Source organism: Euwallacea fornicatus, chromosome 13 (assembly GCF_040115645.1).
Source record: "Euwallacea fornicatus isolate EFF26 chromosome 13, ASM4011564v1, whole genome shotgun sequence".
NCBI classification, from domain to species: domain Eukaryota; kingdom Metazoa; phylum Arthropoda; class Insecta; order Coleoptera; family Curculionidae; genus Euwallacea; species Euwallacea fornicatus.
In genome coordinates, this window is record NC_089553.1 from 4,186,818 (window position 1) to 4,209,504 (window position 22,687).

Sequence of the window (22,687 nt, forward strand, 5' to 3'; positions counted from 1 at the left end):
TCACGTGGTTCTTCAATGGGCGCCCTATTGGGAATGTCCACGGGGTCTCAATAGGGAAAACAAATCAAAGAATTAGCTCCCTTACAATAGAATTTGCGGATGAAATTCACTCGGGGGAATTCACTTGTGTAGCTCAAAATGAAGCTGGAAAATCCAGTTATTCAACAAAGCTCAATGTCAATGGTACTTTGTATATCGTTTTGTGTTTGTTTTATCCCCGACAACCTGTTTTATCACCCAGCCCCCATATTTTAGTCCCACCCCAAATCGCCCATTTCGCTTTCACGGATGAAGTAGTGAATTCTGGTGAAATGGCGAGCACCCAATGCGCAGTCACTAAAGGGGACTTTCCACTAAAGATTAGCTGGTTCTTCAACGGAAAGTCCGTAGATAAATTACATGGAATATCAATCACCAAAACCAACAACAGAATCAGCTCGCTGAGCATTGAGTCCGTAGATGCAGTTCATGCAGGCTCTTTCCTGTGTTTAGCTGAAAACGCCGCAGGAGAAGACCGATATTCCACGTTTTTGAACGTTAACGGTAGACCGATTTGAGTCATGAAATAGTTCTTTGAATAGATTTAAGTTCGATTTTTGATGGGCGTCTAGGACGCCTGTACAGGGCGATCGTTTGAAGTTTTGGAATTATGTACAGGGTGGGCCATTTTTTTACGGTTTTCGTAGGTATCGTGGAACCTACTGTAGATAGTAAAAAACGGTCTAATCAACATTGTGCTGTTTCCTGTGAAACTGGTGATGCTGCTGACAAACTTCTCACGAACTAGCTCAGTTTTTGAACTACACAGTAATCTTCTTGAAAAAATGCCATTTTAGGACCCCCCTCGTATTTTCCTTACCTTCTGGCTTGTCGAAACGCAGAAAATGGATTCCACCGTAGAATTTTCCGTAAAATCCAGAACCGCACTTAATTTTTTTTAAATAAATAATTATAAATTTTAGTGTTTTATAACATACTTGTAACATCTGTTCTTTTGAATACTTCTATAGGGCATTAAATTAATAAACAATATATTACTCAACGAGAGTAATAACGCTTACAAAAAAAAGGAAACATTAATAAATAATTACTACGAGTAACGTAATACTTAATCGATCAAGTCATTTACGTCATAATTAATTCTGTTCAAACTGGAAACCATTGATCCTTATACAACTTTGACAACATTTTTATGTTTTTTTTTTTAAGATATTTATTATGAAAGTTGTGACTTCAATATTACAAATTTTAGATTATTTTTATAATCATTTCCAAGAACTCTTAAACATAAAGTCAGTCAGCATTCAGTCTAAGGCCCGATTTTCAGCATTTAGCCTTAACTCACATCACTTAGACGAAAAATGCGAAAAACCAAACACCAAACGAAAACTTCAAATGATCAGTCCTGACCCACAGTCATGTGCACGCAGGGTACTCAATATTTAATTGTTGTTCCTTTATCCTAATTTTAGTTCCACCCCAAATTCACCCTTTCGATTTTGGTACCGATGAAATATACGCTTCTGAATTGGTGACCGCCACCTGTACAGTCTCAAAAGGAGATTTTCCAATTGAAATATATTGGTACCTAAACGGTCAACCCATTACTGATCAATATGGAGTAATCATTGCCCAGACCAACAGGAGGGTTAGCCAACTTACCATCGAATCCTCCTCAGCAATTCACACTGGAGAATACACTTGTCTAGCGAAAAATGAGGCTGGATCTATTAAACATTCGGCTTATTTAAATGTTAATGGTACTACGTTAGCATGATCACCAAACTAATCATTTCTAACTCACTAATCTTACTTCATTAATGCATCTTTGAACACGTCTAACTCTTTATAGTTCCACCCCAAATCCATCCTTTTGACTTCGGAGGCGAGAGTGTCTATTCTGGAGAGTTAGTTAGCACCAATTGTGCAGTGGCGAAAGGAGATTTTCCAGCTACAATCTCATGGCTGTTCAACAATAAATCTGTAGCTTTGCTACGTGGTGTCCTGTTAGGACAAACAAATAAGAAAGTCAGCACTATGACTATTGATTCTGTTGAGGATTTTCATGCCGGAGAATATCAATGCGTGGTGGAAAATGTAGCTGGAAGGGCTACTTATAGTGCTATATTACGCGTTAAAGGTTCACTACTTTGCTTAATTAACTGCTTTCTGTAGAGTAACGTGACAGCTAAGTATTCGTAGCTACCAAGAAGAATAAGTTTGGTTTGCATCGTTGGGAAAATTGAAACTTTAGAAATCACCATTAAGCGCGATCGCTTTCAATATACCGGGCGGCTCTAAATTACCGATTTTTTTAAATCGAAACATGGGTCACGTGGTACCGCTGATTGGAGGTCTTTCAAAACTATATTTGATGGTATATTGCGATACGAAATCTATCGAGAAGTTTTTTAGACAAACATCAGTTTGCTAAAAAATTCAATAAAAATTTAGTTAAATTTTACGTAAACAATGAAAATACTTCTTTGATGATTAGAAATTTCGTTTCTTTTCGGTTCTATGCTCTTAGTCTTTGGTTAAAAAAATTGAAAGATAAATAAAATTAACCAAAGATTGTTTGTGAGCACAAAATCTAGAACAAACAAATTTCTTATCAACAAAGAAAGTTTTTTAATTGTTTACATACTATTTTAACCGAATTTGTATTGCATTTTTTATCTAATTTGTAGCTATTTCTCTAAAAAACGAGTGGATAGATTTGCACTCTATATGACGTAAGCAACATTTCAAAAAATGAACAAACGTCAAAAGATAATATTTTTCATCAAAGATTGCTGCTTTTGAATTGAAAAAAAATGTTAAAAAAGAGGAGAAGGAGGGGGGAGACAACTTAGAGCCGCACTGTATAGGGTGTCCCAGATCGTAGTGGTTAAAGCTTTCACCGCGTATTCTATGTTGGAGCAAATAAAATACTGTACAGGGTTTCAGGAAGTACCGTTAAATATTTTGGGATTTGGTTCTTAAAGGGGCAGGACTCCTTGAGAGGGGAACTGTGAAGATGGTTTTCTCGCAATATTTTCGAAACGGTTTGCCCTAAAATTATGAAATACACGGTGTACTGTAATAAGTTAGGACGGAATTTTTTTTTTGGGGGGGCTGTTAGTTCATCTTGTTGGGATAGATTGTTTTCCAGAAAAATGAAGCTTTATAAAACGATGCACGGTTACATGGATATCGAAATCGAAGATACAAAGAAAAGAATTAAACTATTCATCAAGATAAATGGAGGCCATTGTCAACATTTGTTGTGAATAAGTGATAAATCCATAATAATATTACTCTTGTTATTGCTGGCTAATAAAATAATATTTCGATTACAACGAATATCTATTATGTTTATTATGATGCACTTCAATGTCCATTTAATCGTGCGTCGGTTTATAAAAATATATTTTTCTGGAAAACGGTCTGTCCTAACAAATCGAAATAAAACGTCCCTTTTGACTTGGACATATTTGAGAATTTCTAATTTGGTTTCGAAAATTAAGAAATGTCATCAGTAAAAAAGCTTAGCCAATATTTACGTAGGAGACCCCCTGTATGTGACACCTCTGTCTAAAATCTCCAATTATTGACATAACAAAGTTTTCCCATTCTATTTTATTAAATTATACCTAACTTAAAAGTTTTAACGCAAACCCTTTCGAAAATATTGCGGAAAGCAATCTTTAGAGTTCCCTCTAAGGGGTTCTAACCCCTTTAAGAAGCGACTTTTGGGATATGTTGATTAGAATTTTTTTTATAACTTAAGTCTCTAGAATCACCTTTCGAAATATTGCAACGTGATTTCCGGACGCCCTGTATAGTTTACTATGCCGGAAAGCGCAATTGTCACGAGTCACTAGCGCTGCCTTCTAAATTGTTGGAGTTAGAAGATTGGTTAAATATGACAAAATTTGCAAAATTTCATTATAAGATTATAAAACGGATGTGCCAAATTCTATTTGGTTTATCAAACGTTGAGGAAACATCAACATGTTTCATAAAGGCTTTTCCAAAATAAGTTCACTGTGCGAGACTCTACGAAAAAATCATTAGACATTTTTTTAGAAAAACATCCATTTATACCGCACCCCAATATTACCAGATGTTCTTTTTGCCATTTAGTTTTTGAGAGACAGATCGTATCTTCAATTTTTTAAATACGGGCCTGATATTTTTTTTAATCGTATTTCGAAAGTAACTTTGATTCATAATTCACCGATATATTACATCATTGCAAGTTGCGTTATTTCGTTAAAACGTGCCATTCTCGGGCTTTTTTATAATTGTTTTCATTTCTGTGACCGTTTTCGAGATATTTGAGGAAAACATTGAAACGTGAATTTTTTTATCGATTCACGTAAGCTCGTATCTCGTCCTATGGTGGCTTACGAGAAATTCGGAAAATTTTTTTGTCATTTTTTCAAGCATTCAAATTTCCCGAAATTTCCAGTCCGTGGTGCAATGGAAAAAAGTTTGGTATGTGTTAAGGGTGGTTTGGCGTCCGAAAAAGTGCCCCTGTAGATTTTGCCAACGATTGGTAAAAGTTCCATCGTGCAGGTCCTTAAGAATATATTTGAAAATTCATCTTATTCCATAACTGAATGTATCACCAAATAAAAAGTTACAAAAAAATACTATGCAAAATTGTGTTATTTCCATTTGGACATGGAATACGTGATTAAAGCTTTATTACACCAATTTGGGACACTTTTTTGCTTCTTTACGAGTTAAATTAGGTTTCAAAACGTGTATTTTCCAACATTGAATTCCAAATGTACCTCTCACAAAGTACTATCTTTCTTCCTTTGGAGATTTTGCTATATTTTTTATGATAGATGGTTTTACTTTTATTTTAAAATTCCCCAACCCCAAGTCTCTCTCACGATGCCAACATTCTCCCCCGATATTGCAAGAGCTTATAGGTTGATTCAATTTATTCCCTTCTCGATTTTTTAAAGATATAAGGGACCTTGTGCTTTCAGTCCCACCTCAAATTCACCCTTTCGACTTTGGAGACGAAAGTGTCTTTTCGGGAGAATTAGTCAGCGCTACCTGCTCAGTAACAAAAGGCGATTTTCCTATCAAGATCTACTGGCTTTTTAATGGAAAACCAGTAGATTTGGTAAATGGCGTAACTGTTGGACAAACAAACAAAAAAGTCAGTACTTTGACCATCGATTCGGCAGATGAAGTCCATTCAGGAAGCTACCAGTGCGTTGTCGAAAATATAGCTGGAAAGTCCAGTTATTCTGCTAACTTAAACGTAAAAGGTTGAGTTTGTATTAATGTCCCAAGGTTTTTAGTACCTCCTCAAATTACACCCTTTGACTTCGGTGAGGATACGATAAATTCTGGTGACTCAGCCTCAGTTACATGCTCAGTGCACAAAGGAGACCTCCCAATTAACATTTCCTGGCTTCACAACAATATTAGTATAGGCTATAAGGAGGACGTGTTAATTAGTAAAGCTGGAAAGAAAGTTAGTACAGTGACCATTGATTCGGTCAATGAGGGTCACTCGGGCATGTACGAATGTGTAGCAGAAAATAAAGCTGGAAAGGCCAGTTACTCTGCAATGCTCAATGTTAATGGTAACTTCGTCTTAATCAGGGTTTAGTGCATTTTGTCCCCAATTACACTCTGAACCTTTCAACCTTTTCAACCCTAAATTGATTTATAGTTCCTCCTCAAATATTGCCCTTCGACTTCGGTGAAGAGTCGGTTAATTCGGGAGACTTGGCTTCGGCCACTTGCTCAGTCCACAAAGGAGACCTTCCAATAAACATTGCATGGCTTCATAATAATATCAGCATTGGGTATAAAGAGGGCGTGACTGTGAGCAATCCCAGCAAAAAAATCAGCATGATATCCATGGATTCTGTGAATTATAGTCATACCGGCACTTACACCTGCGTGGCAGAGAATAGGGCTGGGAAAACCAGTTATTCAGCCAATTTAAATGTGAACGGTAACAGTGCATAGTCTTTGTATTTAGTTTTCACTTTTGCTTCCTAAGATTCTCCCATATTTTCATTAACTTATAGTCCCCCCTCAAATCCTGCCCTTCGACTTTGGTGAAGAGTCGGTTAACTCAGGAGACTTGGCCTCGGTGACTTGCTCAGTTCACAAAGGAGACCTTCCCGTCACTATTAGTTGGTTTCACAATAACAAGACCCTGAGAGCTGATTTTGGGGTCTCGGTGGTGAAAAATGGCAGGAAAGTGAGTTCTTTAACCATCGATTCAGCCGGAGAAGAACACGCAGGCGTCTATACGTGCCTGGCACAAAACGTTGCTGGACGCGACAGCCACTCCGCAATTTTAAATATTAACGGTACATTGTAGAGTGTGATTAAAAACGAGTCCACATCCAGGGTTATCCCTCATTAACACTCAGTAGCAAAAGTTCTAATTCATGTTCATCCGTGCAATCCACATCCATGTAAATTTTGCAGTTGCTCCTCAAATATTACCCTTCGGTTTTGGAGAAGAATCCGTGAATTCTGGAGATCCGGCTTCCTTGAATTGTCTGGTGTACAAAGGAGATTTACCACTGAACATTTCTTGGCTTCACAATAACAGCACCATTCATCAGGAATTCGGGATTACCCTGATCCCTACAGGGAAAAAGGGGAGCTCTTTGACTATTGATTCCGTTAGCGCAGACCATGCAGGGGAATATTCTTGTATCGCTCTCAACAGAGCTGGATTTGACCGACATTCCGCAGTACTCAATGTGAATGGTACCTCACAGTGTTTTATTCGATACACCCAGTAGCATTTTCCCCTTATTTCTACGAACCCTCAGGGATACTCAGTGACGAAAGAACTTTGTTAATGTTGTATTTTAGTGCCTCCGCAAATAGTCCCATTTGATTTTGGGTCTGAATCGATCAACCAAGGAGACTTTGTATCGACCCAATGCTCGGTACACAAGGGCGATCTTCCCATAAACATCTCATGGTTACACAACAATTTAAGCATGGGTTATGTTGAAGGGATTTTGCTTTCTAAAGTAGGGCTTAAAGTTAGTACGATTACCATTGACGCTGTTGACCATAAACACGCTGGGACCTACACTTGCATAGCTGAGAATAGGGCAGGAATGGCCTCGTATTCTTCTTGGCTCAATGTTAATGGTACCCGACCTTACTAACCTTATATTTGCATTTTTATCCTTAATTTATAACCAAAAAACTTGTGCTGTTGGAGTTAGCTGAGCTAGGAAGTATAGGTGATTCGTTGCATTCTTGAGATCTGAATTTCGAACAGCCCCCCCTCAAATTTCCCCTTTTGCCTTTGGTGAGGAGCCTATAAACTCTGGAGACTACGTGTCAGCCCAATGTTCAGTGCACAAGGGAGATCTGCCTATCAATATCTCTTGGCTGCACAACAATATCAGCATTGGTTACATAGCAGGAATGCAAGTTACCAAAGTGGGTAAAAAGTCAAGTTCCATCACCGTTGATTCTGTAAGCGAAGACCATGCGGGAACCTATACCTGTCTGGCAGAGAACCAGGCAGGCAAAACTGAATTTACTACCACTCTGCGGGTTAATGGTACCTATTTCTAAGTCTTGTTGCATGCAATCAAAATTTTAAGGATATTTTTTCATTTTTTGAAATTGTTTACAGTACCTCCCCAAATTTCCCCCTTTGAATTTTCCGAGACCAAAGTGAGTGCTGGCGACGTAACATCAGTTACTTGCACAGTACACAAAGGAGATTTGCCAGTTAACGTGACATGGTATCACAATGGTAAATTGGTGGACGAAAAGTATGGGGTGTTCGTGCAGTCACGAAAAAAAATCAGTTCTTTATCTATAGACGACGTAAATGAGGATCATGCGGGCAATTACACTTGCAAAGCCTCAAACTTGGCCGGGTCGGATAGCTACAACACTGAGTTGTATGTTAATGGTACCCAAATTTCATTCCGATTTTATTTACTTAATTCCCTCACCAAAAACCCAACTCTCCGCACTCTCCTTGAAGTTTAATATAATTTTAGTAATCCCTCAAATTCTTCACTTCGATTTCGGAGAAGAATCTGCAAATTCTGGAGATTCAGCATCGCTATCTTGTTCAATAGCAAAAGGTGATTTGCCAATAAACGTTACTTGGTACCACAATGGCAAGAGAATAAGTTCGGATGAAGGCGGAGTTGTCACTTCTAGAGTGAGCAAGAAACTCAGCACCCTGAGCATAGACAGTGTCAGTGCTGCGCATATTGGAGTGTATGAGTGCGTAGCCGAAAATGTAGCTGGGAAAGCTACCTACTCTGCAGAGTTATATGTGAATGGTACCAGCTGCTATAAATTAGTTGTTAGTGCTTCCCATGTGACACTCAGTGCGAAGTAGTGAAGTTGTTGTGTTGTTTTCGATTATTTGGGAAAGTAGTTTTATGTCCGCTTTTCCTGTTTTTGGCTAGCTCTCCCCAAAATCCACCCGTTTTCCTTTGGAGATGAGCCGTCTTTTGAAGGAGAATCTGTTTCCGCCCAATGCCTCATGGCCAGTGGCGACATGCCCGTATCCTTCACTTGGATGCTAAATGGAAAACCCGTTTCAACATTCAAAGACATAACTGTAGGTTCCTTTGGAAAGAAAATGTCCGTGGTTAGCGTTGATAGTATCAGCAGAGACCATGTTGGCAACTATACTTGCATTGCTATGAACCCTGCGGGAATGTCTAGCTTCACTACCGAGCTGACTGTCAAGGGTACCATTTTTTTTTTGTCAAATTTGCATGTACAGGTTTAATATTTTCTAAACACACCACATTACTAACTTCCAGTCCTTCCGAAAATCCATCTCATCCATTCTCATTAAGCTCGACAATAATCGTCTCATTCCGTTCCGAAAAATCACTTTCTCATTCGGTTCAGAACCATCATCTACCCATTTCTGTCCAATGTGAGATTTCCTTTTGGGGATTGGGCTGCAACTTTCTCGTTGCTTAATGGAAAAGCTGGTGGCCCGGAAGAGACCTTTCTTCCAGTTCGTTGTCAACGGTATTAAACTTACTTTTAGTTCCAAGTAATTTAATATTATTTTCACCTCTAAAATTATACATTATTCCTAGTTTTACCGAGAATTACACCTTTTTACTTCGAAGACAACCCTGTACACTCCGGACAATCAGTCCAGGTCTCGTGCTTTGCTTCTGAGGGCGATTTGCCTCTGCGCTTCACCTGGAAGTTCAATGGCGGAGCGTTAGAAGATTTTCCAGAAGTTTCTTCGACGGTTCTAGGAAAACGAATGTCCAGTTTGCTTATTGAGTCAGTTTCCTATGAACATGCTGGAAATTACACCTGCGCGGTAGCCAACGAGGCGGGAGAATCGACTTTTAATGCCGAACTTCAAGTTAATGGTTATTTGTACATTTTGTATTTTTGCTTGCATTGTTAGCACATTATGACTTGTTTTCTGAATGTTGTTGTTAGTGGTTGGTCAGGATATTTAAATTTTGCTGGTCACTCTAATGCGCTGCCCACCATTGGATTTCGAAAATTTTAAAAGAAGCGAGCTGGCATAAATTGGAACAAAGTTGCGCATTTTGAAGCTTCGTAAATGTTTGAAAATTTGGAAGATTTTGATTACTTCCGAAGATAATAAAAAAAAACCGAAATTTCCACAAATAGTTTTTTTTTAAGTATTTAAAGAGATGCATTTGAATGAGTTTTACTTTCTCATGGGCACTTATGATAAGATGGTATCACTAATTTTAAATGCAACGTTTCGACATTTGGGAATCATCATCAACTTCATTTTTTTATATTTAGACCTGATTTTTTTTGCATTTTTGGAAAGCCTTCGATTTTCTGAATTAAATAATGTCTCACATTTGTAGTTCAAACAAAGGTGATAGAGCAAAATATATTTTTAATAAATGAAATAACGAAACATGACTCGGACATAAGTGTCACGATCCAAAGGAAAAACTGAATGCGTCATGTTTCACTAAATTTCGTCCAACCGAAAAAACTGTGAATAATACGGCTTGCGTCTTTCAGTTTGTTGTTTGTTGTTTCCATGGTAACACTTATGTTTGAATAATGTTCATTATTTTGTTTATTAAAAATGTTTTTTGCAGTATTACTTTCGTTTTTAGTGCAACTGCGATGCATTATTTCATTCAGAAAACCAAAGACCTTTCAAAATTTCAATAAAAAATTCAAGTCTGTATTCAAAAAAATTAAGTTGAATGTGGTTCCCGAATTCCGAAAAAGTGCAGTTGAAATCTAATGACGTCATATTATAAAGGAGCAAAAGTGTCCATGAAGAAGTGAATTTTATTTTTTTAAATCTCTTCATGTAACTTTAAAGAAATAAATTCGCGGAAATTTTGTTCTTTTACAGTTATCTTGGAAAGTAATGGCAATTTCCCAAAATTTAAAACGGTATTTAGCAAGGTTCGAAAATGCGAACTTTGCCCCAATTAAAGCGACCTCGTATCTTTCAGAATTTTCGACATCCTAATGGTGAGCAGGAAATTTGAATTACCCTGTATAAAAATCTTCATGGTAATCATGGAAGTCTCTCCGTGATTAAAATCGTGAATGACTGCAGCAATGAGTTTCTAATTGAGTCTTCTTCACATTCTAACTCAGATATAATCAACACCGAATGTCCATTCTATTATGAAAAAATTCAAAAAGAAACCCCCTATTCTGCTAACATGTCCTCAGGCATAACGTCGAGAAATGCTTCATCAAGCATCACAATCTTGAAGAGCTGAAAGAATCACCAAGTTCATAATTTAAAATTCTCTATAATGATTAGAGAAATCACACTGTCATTGAAAAGACCCGCAGCTGAAAGCGCTCCTCGGAATAAATATTAAAAACTCTAGATTTATCGTGGAATCTAAGAAAATCATCTGTTAAAGACTACAACTTTCTTGTTGTAGCGATACCAAAAATTCACCCTTTCTCCTTTGGAGACGACCCATCTTTCGAGGGTGAATCAGTGTCCTTGCAATGTCACATCTCTAGTGGAGACATGCCTCTATCTTTTTCCTGGACACTGAATGGAGAATCTATAGCTAAATATCCAGAAATTAATACTGCCCAGGTGGGCAGCAAAATTTCTGTTTTAAGCATAGACAGCATTCATAAAGAAAATGCTGGAAACTATACCTGCACAGCATCTAATAGAGCTGGATTTTCCAGTTATTCCGCCGAATTGGTCGTAAAGGGTAATAGCTTTAAGTTTTTTTTTTTGTTAGTGTGTTAAGTACTGCCGACTTCACCCATAAGTTTGTTTCAAATAGCCATCCCCAAGATCCACCCTTTCTCGTTCGGTGAAGAGCCATCATTTGAGGGTGAGACCATATCGGTGCAATGCATAATCTCAACTGGAGATATGCCAGTGGAGTTTGCCTGGCTTCTGAATGGAAAGCCTTTGGTCGATTTTAAAGATATTTCAGTAGTCTCCATGGGGAAGAAAATATCAGCTTTAACTGTAGACAGTATTTGTAGGGACCATGCTGGCAACTACACCTGCGTTACCAAGAACAACGCAGGAACTTCCAGCTTTACCGCGAAACTTACCGTTAAGGGTATTAGTTAATGCAGATCTTCAGCACCATTTATTTAATATGTAGATCAATTAATGATTCCTCACAAGTGTCCCTTTTCAGTTCCTCCACAGATAATGCCCTTTGATTTCGGTGAGACTTCTGTGCATGCGAACCAGTTCATCCAGGCATCATGCACGGTCTCCGAAGGAGACCTCCCTTTGGTCATATCCTGGTTATTTAATTACCAACCTCTAGATCAGTATTCAGACACCACAATTGCTGCCGTGGGCAAAAGGACCTCGTTTCTGTCCATTGAATCTGTGACTCACGATAATGCCGGAAACTACACTTGCAAGGCCGAGAATTCTGCTGGACAGGCCACATATACTGCAGAACTGCTTGTCAATGGTTTTTCTCCTTTTTTTTATCGTTTATATTATTGATTTCACCACAAATCCTTCAAATCATCCTGTTGTTGCAGTCCCTCCTCAGATAAGCCCTTTCATCATATCAGACCTCCCTCTTAATGCTGGGGATTACTTGCAAGTCACTTGTACCGCCCGAGAGGGCGACTTACCCTTGAAGTTCGATTGGTTATTGAATGGTAAGAAGCTGGAAATGTATCCTGAGCTGGCAGCAATGCCAGCAGGCAAGCGGGGCTCCATTCTCTCCATAGAATCTATATCTCACGAACACGCTGGGAAATATACGTGCGTTGCAAAAAATACGGCTGGAGAAGCTTCTTATTCCTCCGACTTAGATGTTAATGGTTATTATACCTCTATTTAATAATGTTGTTTTTATGTAGGTTGTGTTTGTTTTAATCCCTCCAATTTCTCAGTTCCTCCTCAGATAAACCCCTTCGAAATCTCAGAGGCGCCCCTAAACGCAGGAGCGTTCATTCAGGTGGTTTGTACGGTAAAAGAGGGTGATCTACCAATTTCGATCGATTGGTTGCTGAATGATAAGAAACTGGAAATATACCCGGAAATTTCAGTTATGCCCGCAGGGAAGCGCGGCTCAATCTTGTCCCTTGAAGGAGTTGCGCATGCGCATGCGGGCAAATACACGTGCTTGGCTAAGAATCTAGCCGGACAATCCAGTTATTCAGCGGATCTTGCTGTTAATGGTTATTTCATTTGCGTTACTTTATAGATAATTTTATTCTGTAAATGCACCCACAACAAAGTGTCCTCTTTTTCTCTCCCAGTTCCCCCACAAATTGCTCCATTCGACATCAGCGATGCGCCTCTTAATGCGGGAGAATTCCTACAGGTCACCTGTAGTGTAAAGGGAGGAGATTTGCCAATAAATATTTCCTGGCTTCTAAACGACGAACCTGTTAATACACATCCTGAAATTAGCGTCTCGTTAATCGGCAAGAGAGGTTCTGCTCTCTCCATCGAATCCGTCTCTCATCAACATGCAGGCAAATACACCTGCATAGCTTCAAACGTAGCAGGACTTGAAAGATATTCCAGCAGCCTTGACGTTAATGGTTATTACATACATAGATGATTAAGCATGCTTCGTTATGTAACTCGTTCTATCCTAGTCCTACTATTCCAGTTCCACCTCAAATAGCTCCCTTTGATTTTGGGGAGAAACCACTGAACGCTGGTGACTTTCTCCAAGTGATGTGCACAGTTCGAGAAGGAGATCTACCGATTGAGATAGAATGGCAGCTGAATGGAAAAAAGCTCCACGGTTTTCCAGAAATCACAGTTTCAGCAGCAGGAAAAAGAGCATCAACTTTATCTGTAGAGTCTGTGTCCCATGCCCATGCTGGGGTTTACACCTGTAGGGCTAAAAATACGGCTGCAGAAGCCTTCCACAGTGCTGAGCTGAAAGTTAATGGTTCGATTTTTGTGCTTCTCCACTTTTTTTTGTTGTTTAACATTATTAGTTGATTCCATTGTTTATTTTTGTGCCAGTTATTCTCACAGTTGTCCCTAGTTGTGTCTCGAATCAATAATTCTTCTAAGGCAGTTTCCAAACAGTCTTCGCCAGGTGTTTCTTGTCGTTCAATCGTCGGTACTTGCGGTACTTCCTCAAATTATAAACGTTCGTGCCTTAGCAAGGTGTTTTTCGGAGAATACGCTTTATATACGACAGAGAGGTTAGAAAATCGGTTGTTGTTCAAAAAATGGCTACCAATGTACAGAGTGGCTCACTATATTGGGTCATCCAACGAAAACAGCACCTCCTTTCAATTTTGAAAAATCATATTTGTCTATTTTTTTCCATCAATCTAATGGTTTAAGAATAACTATGGAAAGCTATTTTAAAAAAAACTTTTTTAAATTTAAAAATCCTAAATTTCAATAATTTTTTTCAAAATCTTTTTCAAAAATGTTGTTTCTCTAATTGTTTATAAAAATTTGTTAATTTTCCAGTAATTTACGACTTATTTCATCAATTTATGTCAAATAATTTTGTAGATCAATGATTTTTAGTAACGTTCTTCAAGTGTCGAAAAAGTCGTAAAAATCAAAATAAATAAAAAAACTGTTGAGAATCGGCATTATATTGTGTTATGAAACTTATTTATTTACGACAAAAAACTATTTCTATTTAAAAAAAGTTAAGGGTCAATTTGCGGTTTAATTGGAAGATATATTAGGTCGAAAATACTTTTACAATGTCAAGTTTTTTCCACAAAACAGAAATAAAAGCTTAAAAAAATTCGTTAAATTTGTAATTTTCCATATACGGATTGTGTCAGCTCCCAAAGGGCGAACCCTTTATTACACATATTCCTGCCTCACTCTCAATATGACAAGACGGTCCAAGAGTGTTTTTTGGGTTGTTGGTTTGGACAAATGCATTTTTTCCATTCTTTAAGAAACGTTCCCTCAATGTAATAAATCCAGTAAACGAACAGTATTTTCCCAGTACCACCAAGGATTACCCCGTTCTTCTTCGAAGACAACCCATTACATGAAGGCCAGTACGTCCAAGTCACATGTTTAGTATCCGAAGGAGACCTTCCTCTTACTATCGCTTGGACTCTTAATGGCCAGAGCACGAATACCTTCGCGGAAGTAAACGTGGCGAAAATGGGACAACGAAGCTCTATTCTTTCAGTGGAGTCAGCTTCTTATGCTATAGCTGGCAATTTCAGTTGCACAGCGAAGAACTCTGCTGGCCATTCGTTTCACACAGCTGAGCTTCTCGTTAATGGTTATTTCAATTTCATCAGATTTTATAGTTGTTTCAACCATGCTTACACCCTCTTTTCCTTTACCAATTTTTCAGTTCCTCCCCGAGTAACTCCTTTTTACTTCGAAGATAATCCTTTGCACGAAATGGCCTATGCCCAAGTAAATTGTCTAGTAGCTGAAGGGGATTTGCCTCTGAACATTAAATGGAGGCTGAATGGCAATTACATAGACAAATATGCAGAAATTGTGGCTGCCAAAGTAGGGAAGCGCAGCTCAATCTTGACGATAGAATCTGTCTCACATTCTATAGCAGGGAAGTACACTTGCGAAGCAAATAACGCTGCTGGGTCCTCAGCGTACACCACCGAACTTCAAGTCAATGGTCATTAACTTTAGTTATTTTGTGCTTGTTCGCATTTCCCCTGCCCCTAAAACTCACCAAGAACAAATGATTTTCAGTTCCTCCTCAAATTAGCCCTTTCGATTTCGGTGAGGAACCCATAAACTCCGGTGATATGGTGACGGTCATCTGCGTGGTCGCCAAAGGAGACCTCCCCATCGGTATTAAGTGGACTTTTAACGGGCATCCGATAGAGTCGCTCCAAGAAGCCAATCTTGTACGTAGCAGTAAAAGAGTTAGTCAATTAACCATCGACCATGTTAAAGACTATCATAGTGGGGAGTATGTTTGCGCTGCTAAAAATAAGGCAGGAATCACGAGACATTCCGCTTATTTAAGAGTTAACGGTACACGCTAACGGTGTTAGATGTAGTTTCATCAATAATTGTCTCATCTTCATCATCATTAAGATGTTTTTTCATTTTTCTTATTTATATTTTCTCTAAATTACACATTTCTTTATATATTTCCCCACGGTAGTTCCTCCGAGGGTTACGCCGTTTTACTTCGAAGACAATCCAGTCCACGAGGGCCAATTTGCCCAAGTGACGTGCTCGGTACCCGAGGGGGATCTCCCCTTGAAAATTACGTGGAATTTGAATGGTAGCCCCGTTAATTTGCTGAGTGAGGTAGTCATCACTCAAGTGGGCAAACGCACCTCATTGCTGACTTTGGAGTCTGTGACTCACTCGATTGCTGGCAATTACACATGTTATGCTAATAATAGTGCCGCAGAAGATTCGTTCACAGCAGAGCTACGAGTCAATGGTTTGATATTTGTATGAACTTAATTTGAGTGTAGCTTTTTTGAGTACTTAACCGCAATCCCCAAAATCTCCTAGCTAATAATGCGACAAACACGTGTGCATAAGGCCGTTTCTCTTGTAGTATTTCCTCATGTCGTCCCGTTCAGTTTTGGAGAGTCGGCAACCCACACTGGGCACGCGGCCCAAGCAACTTGTCTGGTGTCCGAGGGCGACGTGCCCTTAAAAATTTCTTGGACGTTCAATAAAAAACCCATAGATTTGACCAGTGGGGTCAACACCATAAATGTCGGGGCCAAAGCAAGTCTACTTCTTATCGACGCTGTTGGCGAAGAGAATGCCGGCAATTACACCTGTCGAGTATCGAATTTTGCCGGATCCGCCCAATACACTGCTTCTTTGGATGTCTACGGTGATCGTCTTTGCTACCTCTCCCTTATTTGGTTTTCTGGTCTTTAACTCTTTAACCGAATTACTCGATTTTCAAGGATTAATACTTCAACAGCACAAGTTCTACTTTTGCACTGAGTGTTAACAGATTACTAAAGCTTACCGAGCTCTCAGCATTGAATCCTCAACCTTCAACTCCTTAGATCCTTCAGTCCTTTAGCTGAGAGAGAGAGGGAATAGGGTGTCCCGTTGTCCAACCTCCCAGCACTTTTTTCATTGTTTTTGTGTTAACTCTTGCATGCTTCTTTCGTTGCCATCACTCTTACAATTATTTGATTTGGTCCAACTTCACTGAACATATATATATATATATATATATATTTTTTTTTTAAATCAATGATGGTGATTCACCTTAAGTAATTGAATATTCGAGTTCACTAAAGTTGGATTTTGGTTCATTTTTTATGTTCTTTGCATAATAATGGGGCGAGTTTTAGGGAGCGCCAGAAGCTGCGGTTTTCCACCAGCTTTTGATTGATAATTTCAGCTCTTTTTATTAAAAACGAGCAGTTTTCTTCAGATATTTTTAGTTTTGCATTTGATGTTAGTCATGTTCTCACATCTGCTCAAAGTAAAAAAAGAAAAAAAAAACAGGAGTGCCACCTGATCAACATTTATCACCGAGTTATGCAAAGTGCCTTTTCCATCACATTGAATATTTCGACATACCGCAATTCCTGGTGCTTTCTCCATGAAAAAATTCTTGATTATTTAATCAAAACGATTTCCACTCTTTGCTTTTACGAAAAACGCTATTGCAGTTGTGATAGCTTCAGTTGATGATGATAACTTGTGAAAATATCTGAGGGTACTAATTCAGGGTATTGTGTTTCATAGGCTATTGTTATCAGACCCCAATCATAGACCACCCCAATTCATCATAACTTGGAGATATAGCTAGCACTTCAGGGTTTTTCGAATTTGTAGGTTGACTTTGCGTCACGAGTGTGATTTCCTTTTCCTCGGCGAGTGTGACAAATTGATAACAGTTATTCGTAATAAATCTGGATTAAGTATATGAGGAGTGGTTTATCACAGGTCATAGGGCAGTTAAAATCTAGAAACTTGTTTAAAATTAGCGCAATACTGAATATACAGGGTGTCCCAAAAATGTACCGACAAACTTTATTGGGCGGGGGCATCAATAAAAAAATGTTAATAAACATTTGCGCACAAAAAATAAGTTAATTGCACGTCTGAAGAATTTACTAATATACGCCGATGGATTGGAAGAGGAGGTTTTGCGGCCTGGCCCGCGCGTTCTCCCGATCTCAACACCTTTGATTTCTTCCTTTGGGCCTATATCGAATCTCCGGTCTAAAAAATGTCTCTTTATAATGAGAATATATAATGGTAACAGTAACGGCCAGTTGCACACGTCTAGACGTTATTCCCGGGACATTCCATAGGATTCGCGAGTCAATTAACCGGCGGTGCAATCTTTGTATTGAGGCAAACGGTCGACATTTTGAACAATCACAGTAAGCCATCGTTTATTTATTAATAAAAAAAAGCTTAATACGGACAAAAAGTGATTATAATGACCAAAACTATATTGCCTTTTTGCTGCTGAAACGGCTCATTTGCGGGGATATATATATTTTTTTAAAGCCTGTTCTGGTGTGTTTCCCACCAGCCCTTGAAGTTTGTCGATATATTTTTGGGACGCCCTATATTATTATGAATTATCGATGCGACCCAAAACCTAAGAACTAGAATTTATTCGCAAAAGCCTGAAATGTTATTGATGCCGAGCCTCATCATAAACATACGACAACTCTGTAACATTGGCTTAAAAAACAGGTTTTAACCGTCTTAACACTCCACCAACTGTAGTTAAAACTAAATAAAAGAGTTTTAATTACAAATAGTCTTAAAAAAGGGTTTACAGGGTTAATTGTACACAACTGACCATCGATTCCTAATGACGAAATGTTAGGATTTCAGTTAAGTTGCTTAATGGTATCTAAACGTCGATAAGTACATTGTAGGTTGACTAATTTTAAAATTATTTTTGTTTTTTTTAATAATACGGGGAAATCGCTCGTAGAAATAAAATTAATAAATTGAGGGTGGCCTTATAAAAATAAACATAAAAATTCAGAAAAACCACTCTATTTCAGCCTCCCTGTATAGTCTTGGTATTTTGAAAATACCTAACCTCAAACTGAATCTCCAATTAATGAACACCCCATAAAAGGCACTCCAAATCCTGTGCTGTCATTGCTATCTCTTAAACGGGAAGAGTTACAGGGTCGATTAAATTTGAAAAAAATGTGCTCAATTTAATACCCTTTCAAGAACTAAGAACAATGTTGCCAAACGATTTTTAATTTCCAAATTGTTACAGAAACAATTAATTAACAAAAAAAAAATTGTTAAATGATGCAAATCAATTTTACTACTTATCTGATCAAGATCATAGATATTTTATCATTCGACCATAGAAATACTGCCTGGAGCTGTAATGTTAAATGCCAAGCGGTTCTCATGCGAACAACGGTAAATTTACAGATCTCAGGGTTATGAAGACCATTGGGGGTAATATAAAACGGAATGTGATGGTGTGAGGGAACATATTTGTTAGGATTTATGTAAAAGCTTGACCATCATATTAGCTATCATGTGTTCTAACTTGCTGAGGCAAAATACAATAAAGATATCGAAGACTTCTGTTTTCTCCCTATCGCATATCCCGCCATTTGCTCGTCTATGAAAAAGGGTCGCGATAAAAACGATTGGGCCGAACAAAAAAGCAATAAGTGTGCTTCAAACACCTCACGAATAATTTATAAGTTATCACCATTAACAACTGATATACTAAGTGGCACAGAAACCCGAACACCCAGTATAAATGTACCGATTGCGATAATATTTTGTACAAATATTTCTGAACCCTTAAGAAAACATACGATTTGTTTAGTATTTTTATGAAGACTAGAAAAACTTTGATGTCACACCTACTGAGGAGTTCGCAGGACCATACCACTTCAAGATCGCCGCCTAAGCTTGATGGCTGTACAGGATCCATTCTGTATCACCGTAGCAATTGCCAATCAGTGGTTTGCAGAGTTATTCGAATGGGAAATGTATACCGACTCGTCAGAAGCTTTGGTCTATTTTCATAACGACCACCATTCGTCTTACCTTTAACCCATTCAAGCACAAACGAAATCGATTTCGGTGGAGTAGAGAACGATTAGCCTGGAACGCAATAGTCTTGAGCGACGAATCCAGATTCTGTTTGGACATACATCACGGTCAGGCAAGGGTTAGATGGTATCGTGGGGAAGGACGAAATTTTTTTTGCCATGAGGCATGTTCATCGTGTTGTTGGTGCTACCATGTAGATCACCTATAACTCTAGACCGCCCCCAGTCTTTATTAGAGGCAGTAGGACCGCACGACGATAGATCTATAAAATAGTGGAACCTTTTATGGTTCCTCATTTAAGAACCCTCCAATATCTTTCAACAGAATAATGCCTGCCCACACTTGGCAAGGGTAGCGTTGGAGTACTTTCAACAAGCCTAGGTTGAACTGCTGCTTTGGCCTCCAAGATCTCCAGATTTGAATCCAATTGGACACGTGTGGGACATTATCGATAGGAGGTTGCGAACTTTAGAGCCTCCTTTCAAATTCTCGCAGGGTTTCGATATGAGATAAAAGTTGCCTAAAATGAAATGCCGCAGGAGGATATCAACCACCTTATCAGGAGTGTACTGGCACGCAAGTGATGAGGATGATGTGGACTTTTGCACATGAAGAATGTGTAAGAAATCGTGGCTCATCCACACACTATTAATTATAAAAGCTCAAATTGATGGATTAAAATCGGAATAGGATAAAATCGTTTAGCTATTTTGACCCGTTCGACATTTGTACAAAATATTATCAAAATCGGAACATTTTTACTGGGTGATCGGGAATCTATATTCCGTATCACCTTTGGTGCAGCGAATGAAATCTTTGTAAGTACGAATCAAGAATTCTTAAAACGATGTAGCGACCTTCAAACTAAAGGGAAAGTTATAAATAATGCAAATTTGAAGGTCGCTAAATCAGAAAATTAACTCACCCCATTCATTCTTTGTCATCTGCATGCGACTCGAGCTTTAGCTTGAAGAACTGCATAATCTACAGCAATTACTTCACTTTTAGTACCCCCGAGATGGATTCTAGAACCAACAGATAAAGCATTTGCTCAGGGTTCTGATGCCGCTGTTGAGTGCAAAGCTGATGGATTCCCCAAGCCTGTCGTTACATGGAAGAGGGCTACTGGTATGTTTCGAGCTCAGAAATATTTATGGAAACTACTGAGTCTTTTCCAGGGGTATCACCTGGCGACTATAAAGATTTTAAGCCCAACAACCCAGATGTAAGAGTCGAAGATGGCACCCTTATGATTAATAACATACAAAAAACCAATGAGGGATATTATTTGTGCGAGGCTGTTAATGGCATTGGTTCTGGTTTGTCTGCGGTGGTACTCATCAGTGTTCAAGGTGCGTAATCCTGATTAAATGATTAGAGAGATCTAATCTGCATTCCCTTCCAGCTCCGCCTCAGTTCGAAGTCAAATTCCGTAATCAAACATCAAGACGAGGCGATCCTGCGGTCCTGCAATGCGAAGCCAAAGGCGAGAAACCAATAGGGATTTTGTGGAATATCAACAACAAGCGTTTGGAGCCCAAGGGCGACAACAGATATACCATCCGTGAAGAAATTTTACCAAATGGAGTGTTGTCCGATTTAAGCATTAAACGTACAGAACGCTCAGATTCGGCCATATTCACCTGCGTGGCCACCAATGCCTTTGGAAGTGACGACACTAATATTAACATGATCGTTCAAGAAGTGCCTGAAGTGCCTTACGGGCTTAAAGTTCTGGATAAATCTGGCAAGACCGTGCAGCTCTCATGGGTCTCGCCATACGACGGAAACTCGCCCATTAAGAAGTATATTATCGAGTACAAACCCAGTAAGGGCAGCTGGGATAAGCAGTCGGAAAGGGTGCTGATCCCGGGAGATCAGACGGAGGCTGGAATTTTTACTCTTCGCCCTGCTACAACATATCACATTAGGATTGTGGCTGAAAACGATATCGGTTCATCGGATCCTTCTGATACGGTCACCATTATCACTGCCGAGGAAGTACCAGGTAAGGGACAATTTGATAAAGGAAGGGAGAATTTTCTAATTTTATTAAAAAGTGCCACTTCATTAATGTGTCAGATAAATTTTTTCTTGCATTAAAACTTCTTATATAAATCTAGAAACTCTTTGTTTGCATCTAAAATTCTTAAAAGTAATCGCGCCTCGTCAGAGTTGTGTCGCGTGTCGTTAAGGGCGGAACGACCTAATGGAAAATAATTTAAAAATCCGTATATTTCGAGATATGTGAAAAAACTCCCTAAACACGTCAATTTTAGATTCTGAAATTACATCCTGTAACGTAAAAATTTTATCCCTGAATTCGACCCCCTTTGCGTGACCCCCAAATTCTTAAATTGGAAACATGGGTTTGTGGTACCTCGTTTGAAAGGTCCTTCCGTTCTCTATTAAAAACTGTTATGATTTTAAACTTTCTTGCAAGAATTATTTTAAAAAAATGAGATTCACGACATTAACTATAACAAACGAAAAACTTAATAACTGATACTATTTCCTTATTGATAATGCAATAAAATAATCGGATAAATTAATCGCAATCTCTAAGAGACGATCAGAGTTCATGCCTTGAATCTCTTGGCAGGAACCTAACCGTAAATAAAAATGTCTTCTAACATTAATCAATATCTGAGGCGTAACCGATCTAATCGCAAGAGTCATTCTTCTTTTCAAATCAGCTAAATCGCATAGTTCAGTTTTGTACCCCATGCTCTTCAAATATCCACATAACAAGAAATCCAATGGAGTAAGGTCAGGTGCTCCTGCTGGCCATTCTAGAGAACCTCGCTTCACTATACATTGATTTGAAAAACTTAATTCGAGGTACGTTTAGACTGATTTCTTTTGTTATATTATTACACTGTCAATAACGAATTGATATTAGTTAATTCGTTTTTAGTTCGTCGTGGAGAGTTTCGCCAATTATATGAATTTTTTTCTATTATTCTTTGAAATAAAGTTTAAAACCGCAGCAATTTTGAATAAAGGACGAAAAGACCTTTCATATCAGGTATCACAGACCCCTACTTCCAATTTAAAAATTTTAGGATTGTAGCGGTCACGCAAAGGAAGTTAAATTTGGGGATGAAATTTTTAGATTGCAGGATGTAATTTCAGAACCGAGAACTGACGTGTTTAGGTATTTTTTCCACATATATCGAAATACGCAGATATTGATTTTATTCCACTTGACTGATCCACTCTATACGTGAG

General features: G+C 38.5%; 1 protein-coding gene across 50 annotated transcripts in view; it reads left to right on the top strand.

The window, feature by feature from the left end:
- The window catches only part of Dscam1 (Down syndrome cell adhesion molecule 1), a 105,373-nt gene that overhangs the window by 61,857 nt on the left and 20,829 nt on the right, over nucleotides 1-22,687 (top strand). For 6 of the 50 annotated variants that reach the window (XM_066289586.1, XM_066289589.1, XM_066289588.1 and 3 more), the window contains 4 exons: nucleotides 5,310-5,597; nucleotides 20,465-20,584; nucleotides 20,635-20,808; nucleotides 20,862-21,464. In XM_066289586.1, the coding sequence (XP_066145683.1) occupies nucleotides 5,310-5,597; nucleotides 20,465-20,584; nucleotides 20,635-20,808; nucleotides 20,862-21,464 (1,185 nt within the window). Of the gene's footprint in view, nucleotides 1-255; nucleotides 544-1,472; nucleotides 1,761-4,988; nucleotides 5,277-5,309; nucleotides 5,598-6,459; nucleotides 6,748-6,855; nucleotides 7,144-7,276; nucleotides 7,565-7,639; nucleotides 7,925-8,015; nucleotides 8,307-9,086; nucleotides 9,375-11,276; nucleotides 11,565-11,645; nucleotides 11,934-12,735; nucleotides 13,024-15,569; nucleotides 15,858-15,977; nucleotides 16,266-20,464; nucleotides 20,585-20,634; nucleotides 20,809-20,861; nucleotides 21,465-22,687 lie in introns of all 50 variants that reach the window. The other 44 variants (XM_066289581.1, XM_066289583.1, XM_066289556.1 and 41 more) reach the window with 16 other exon arrangements.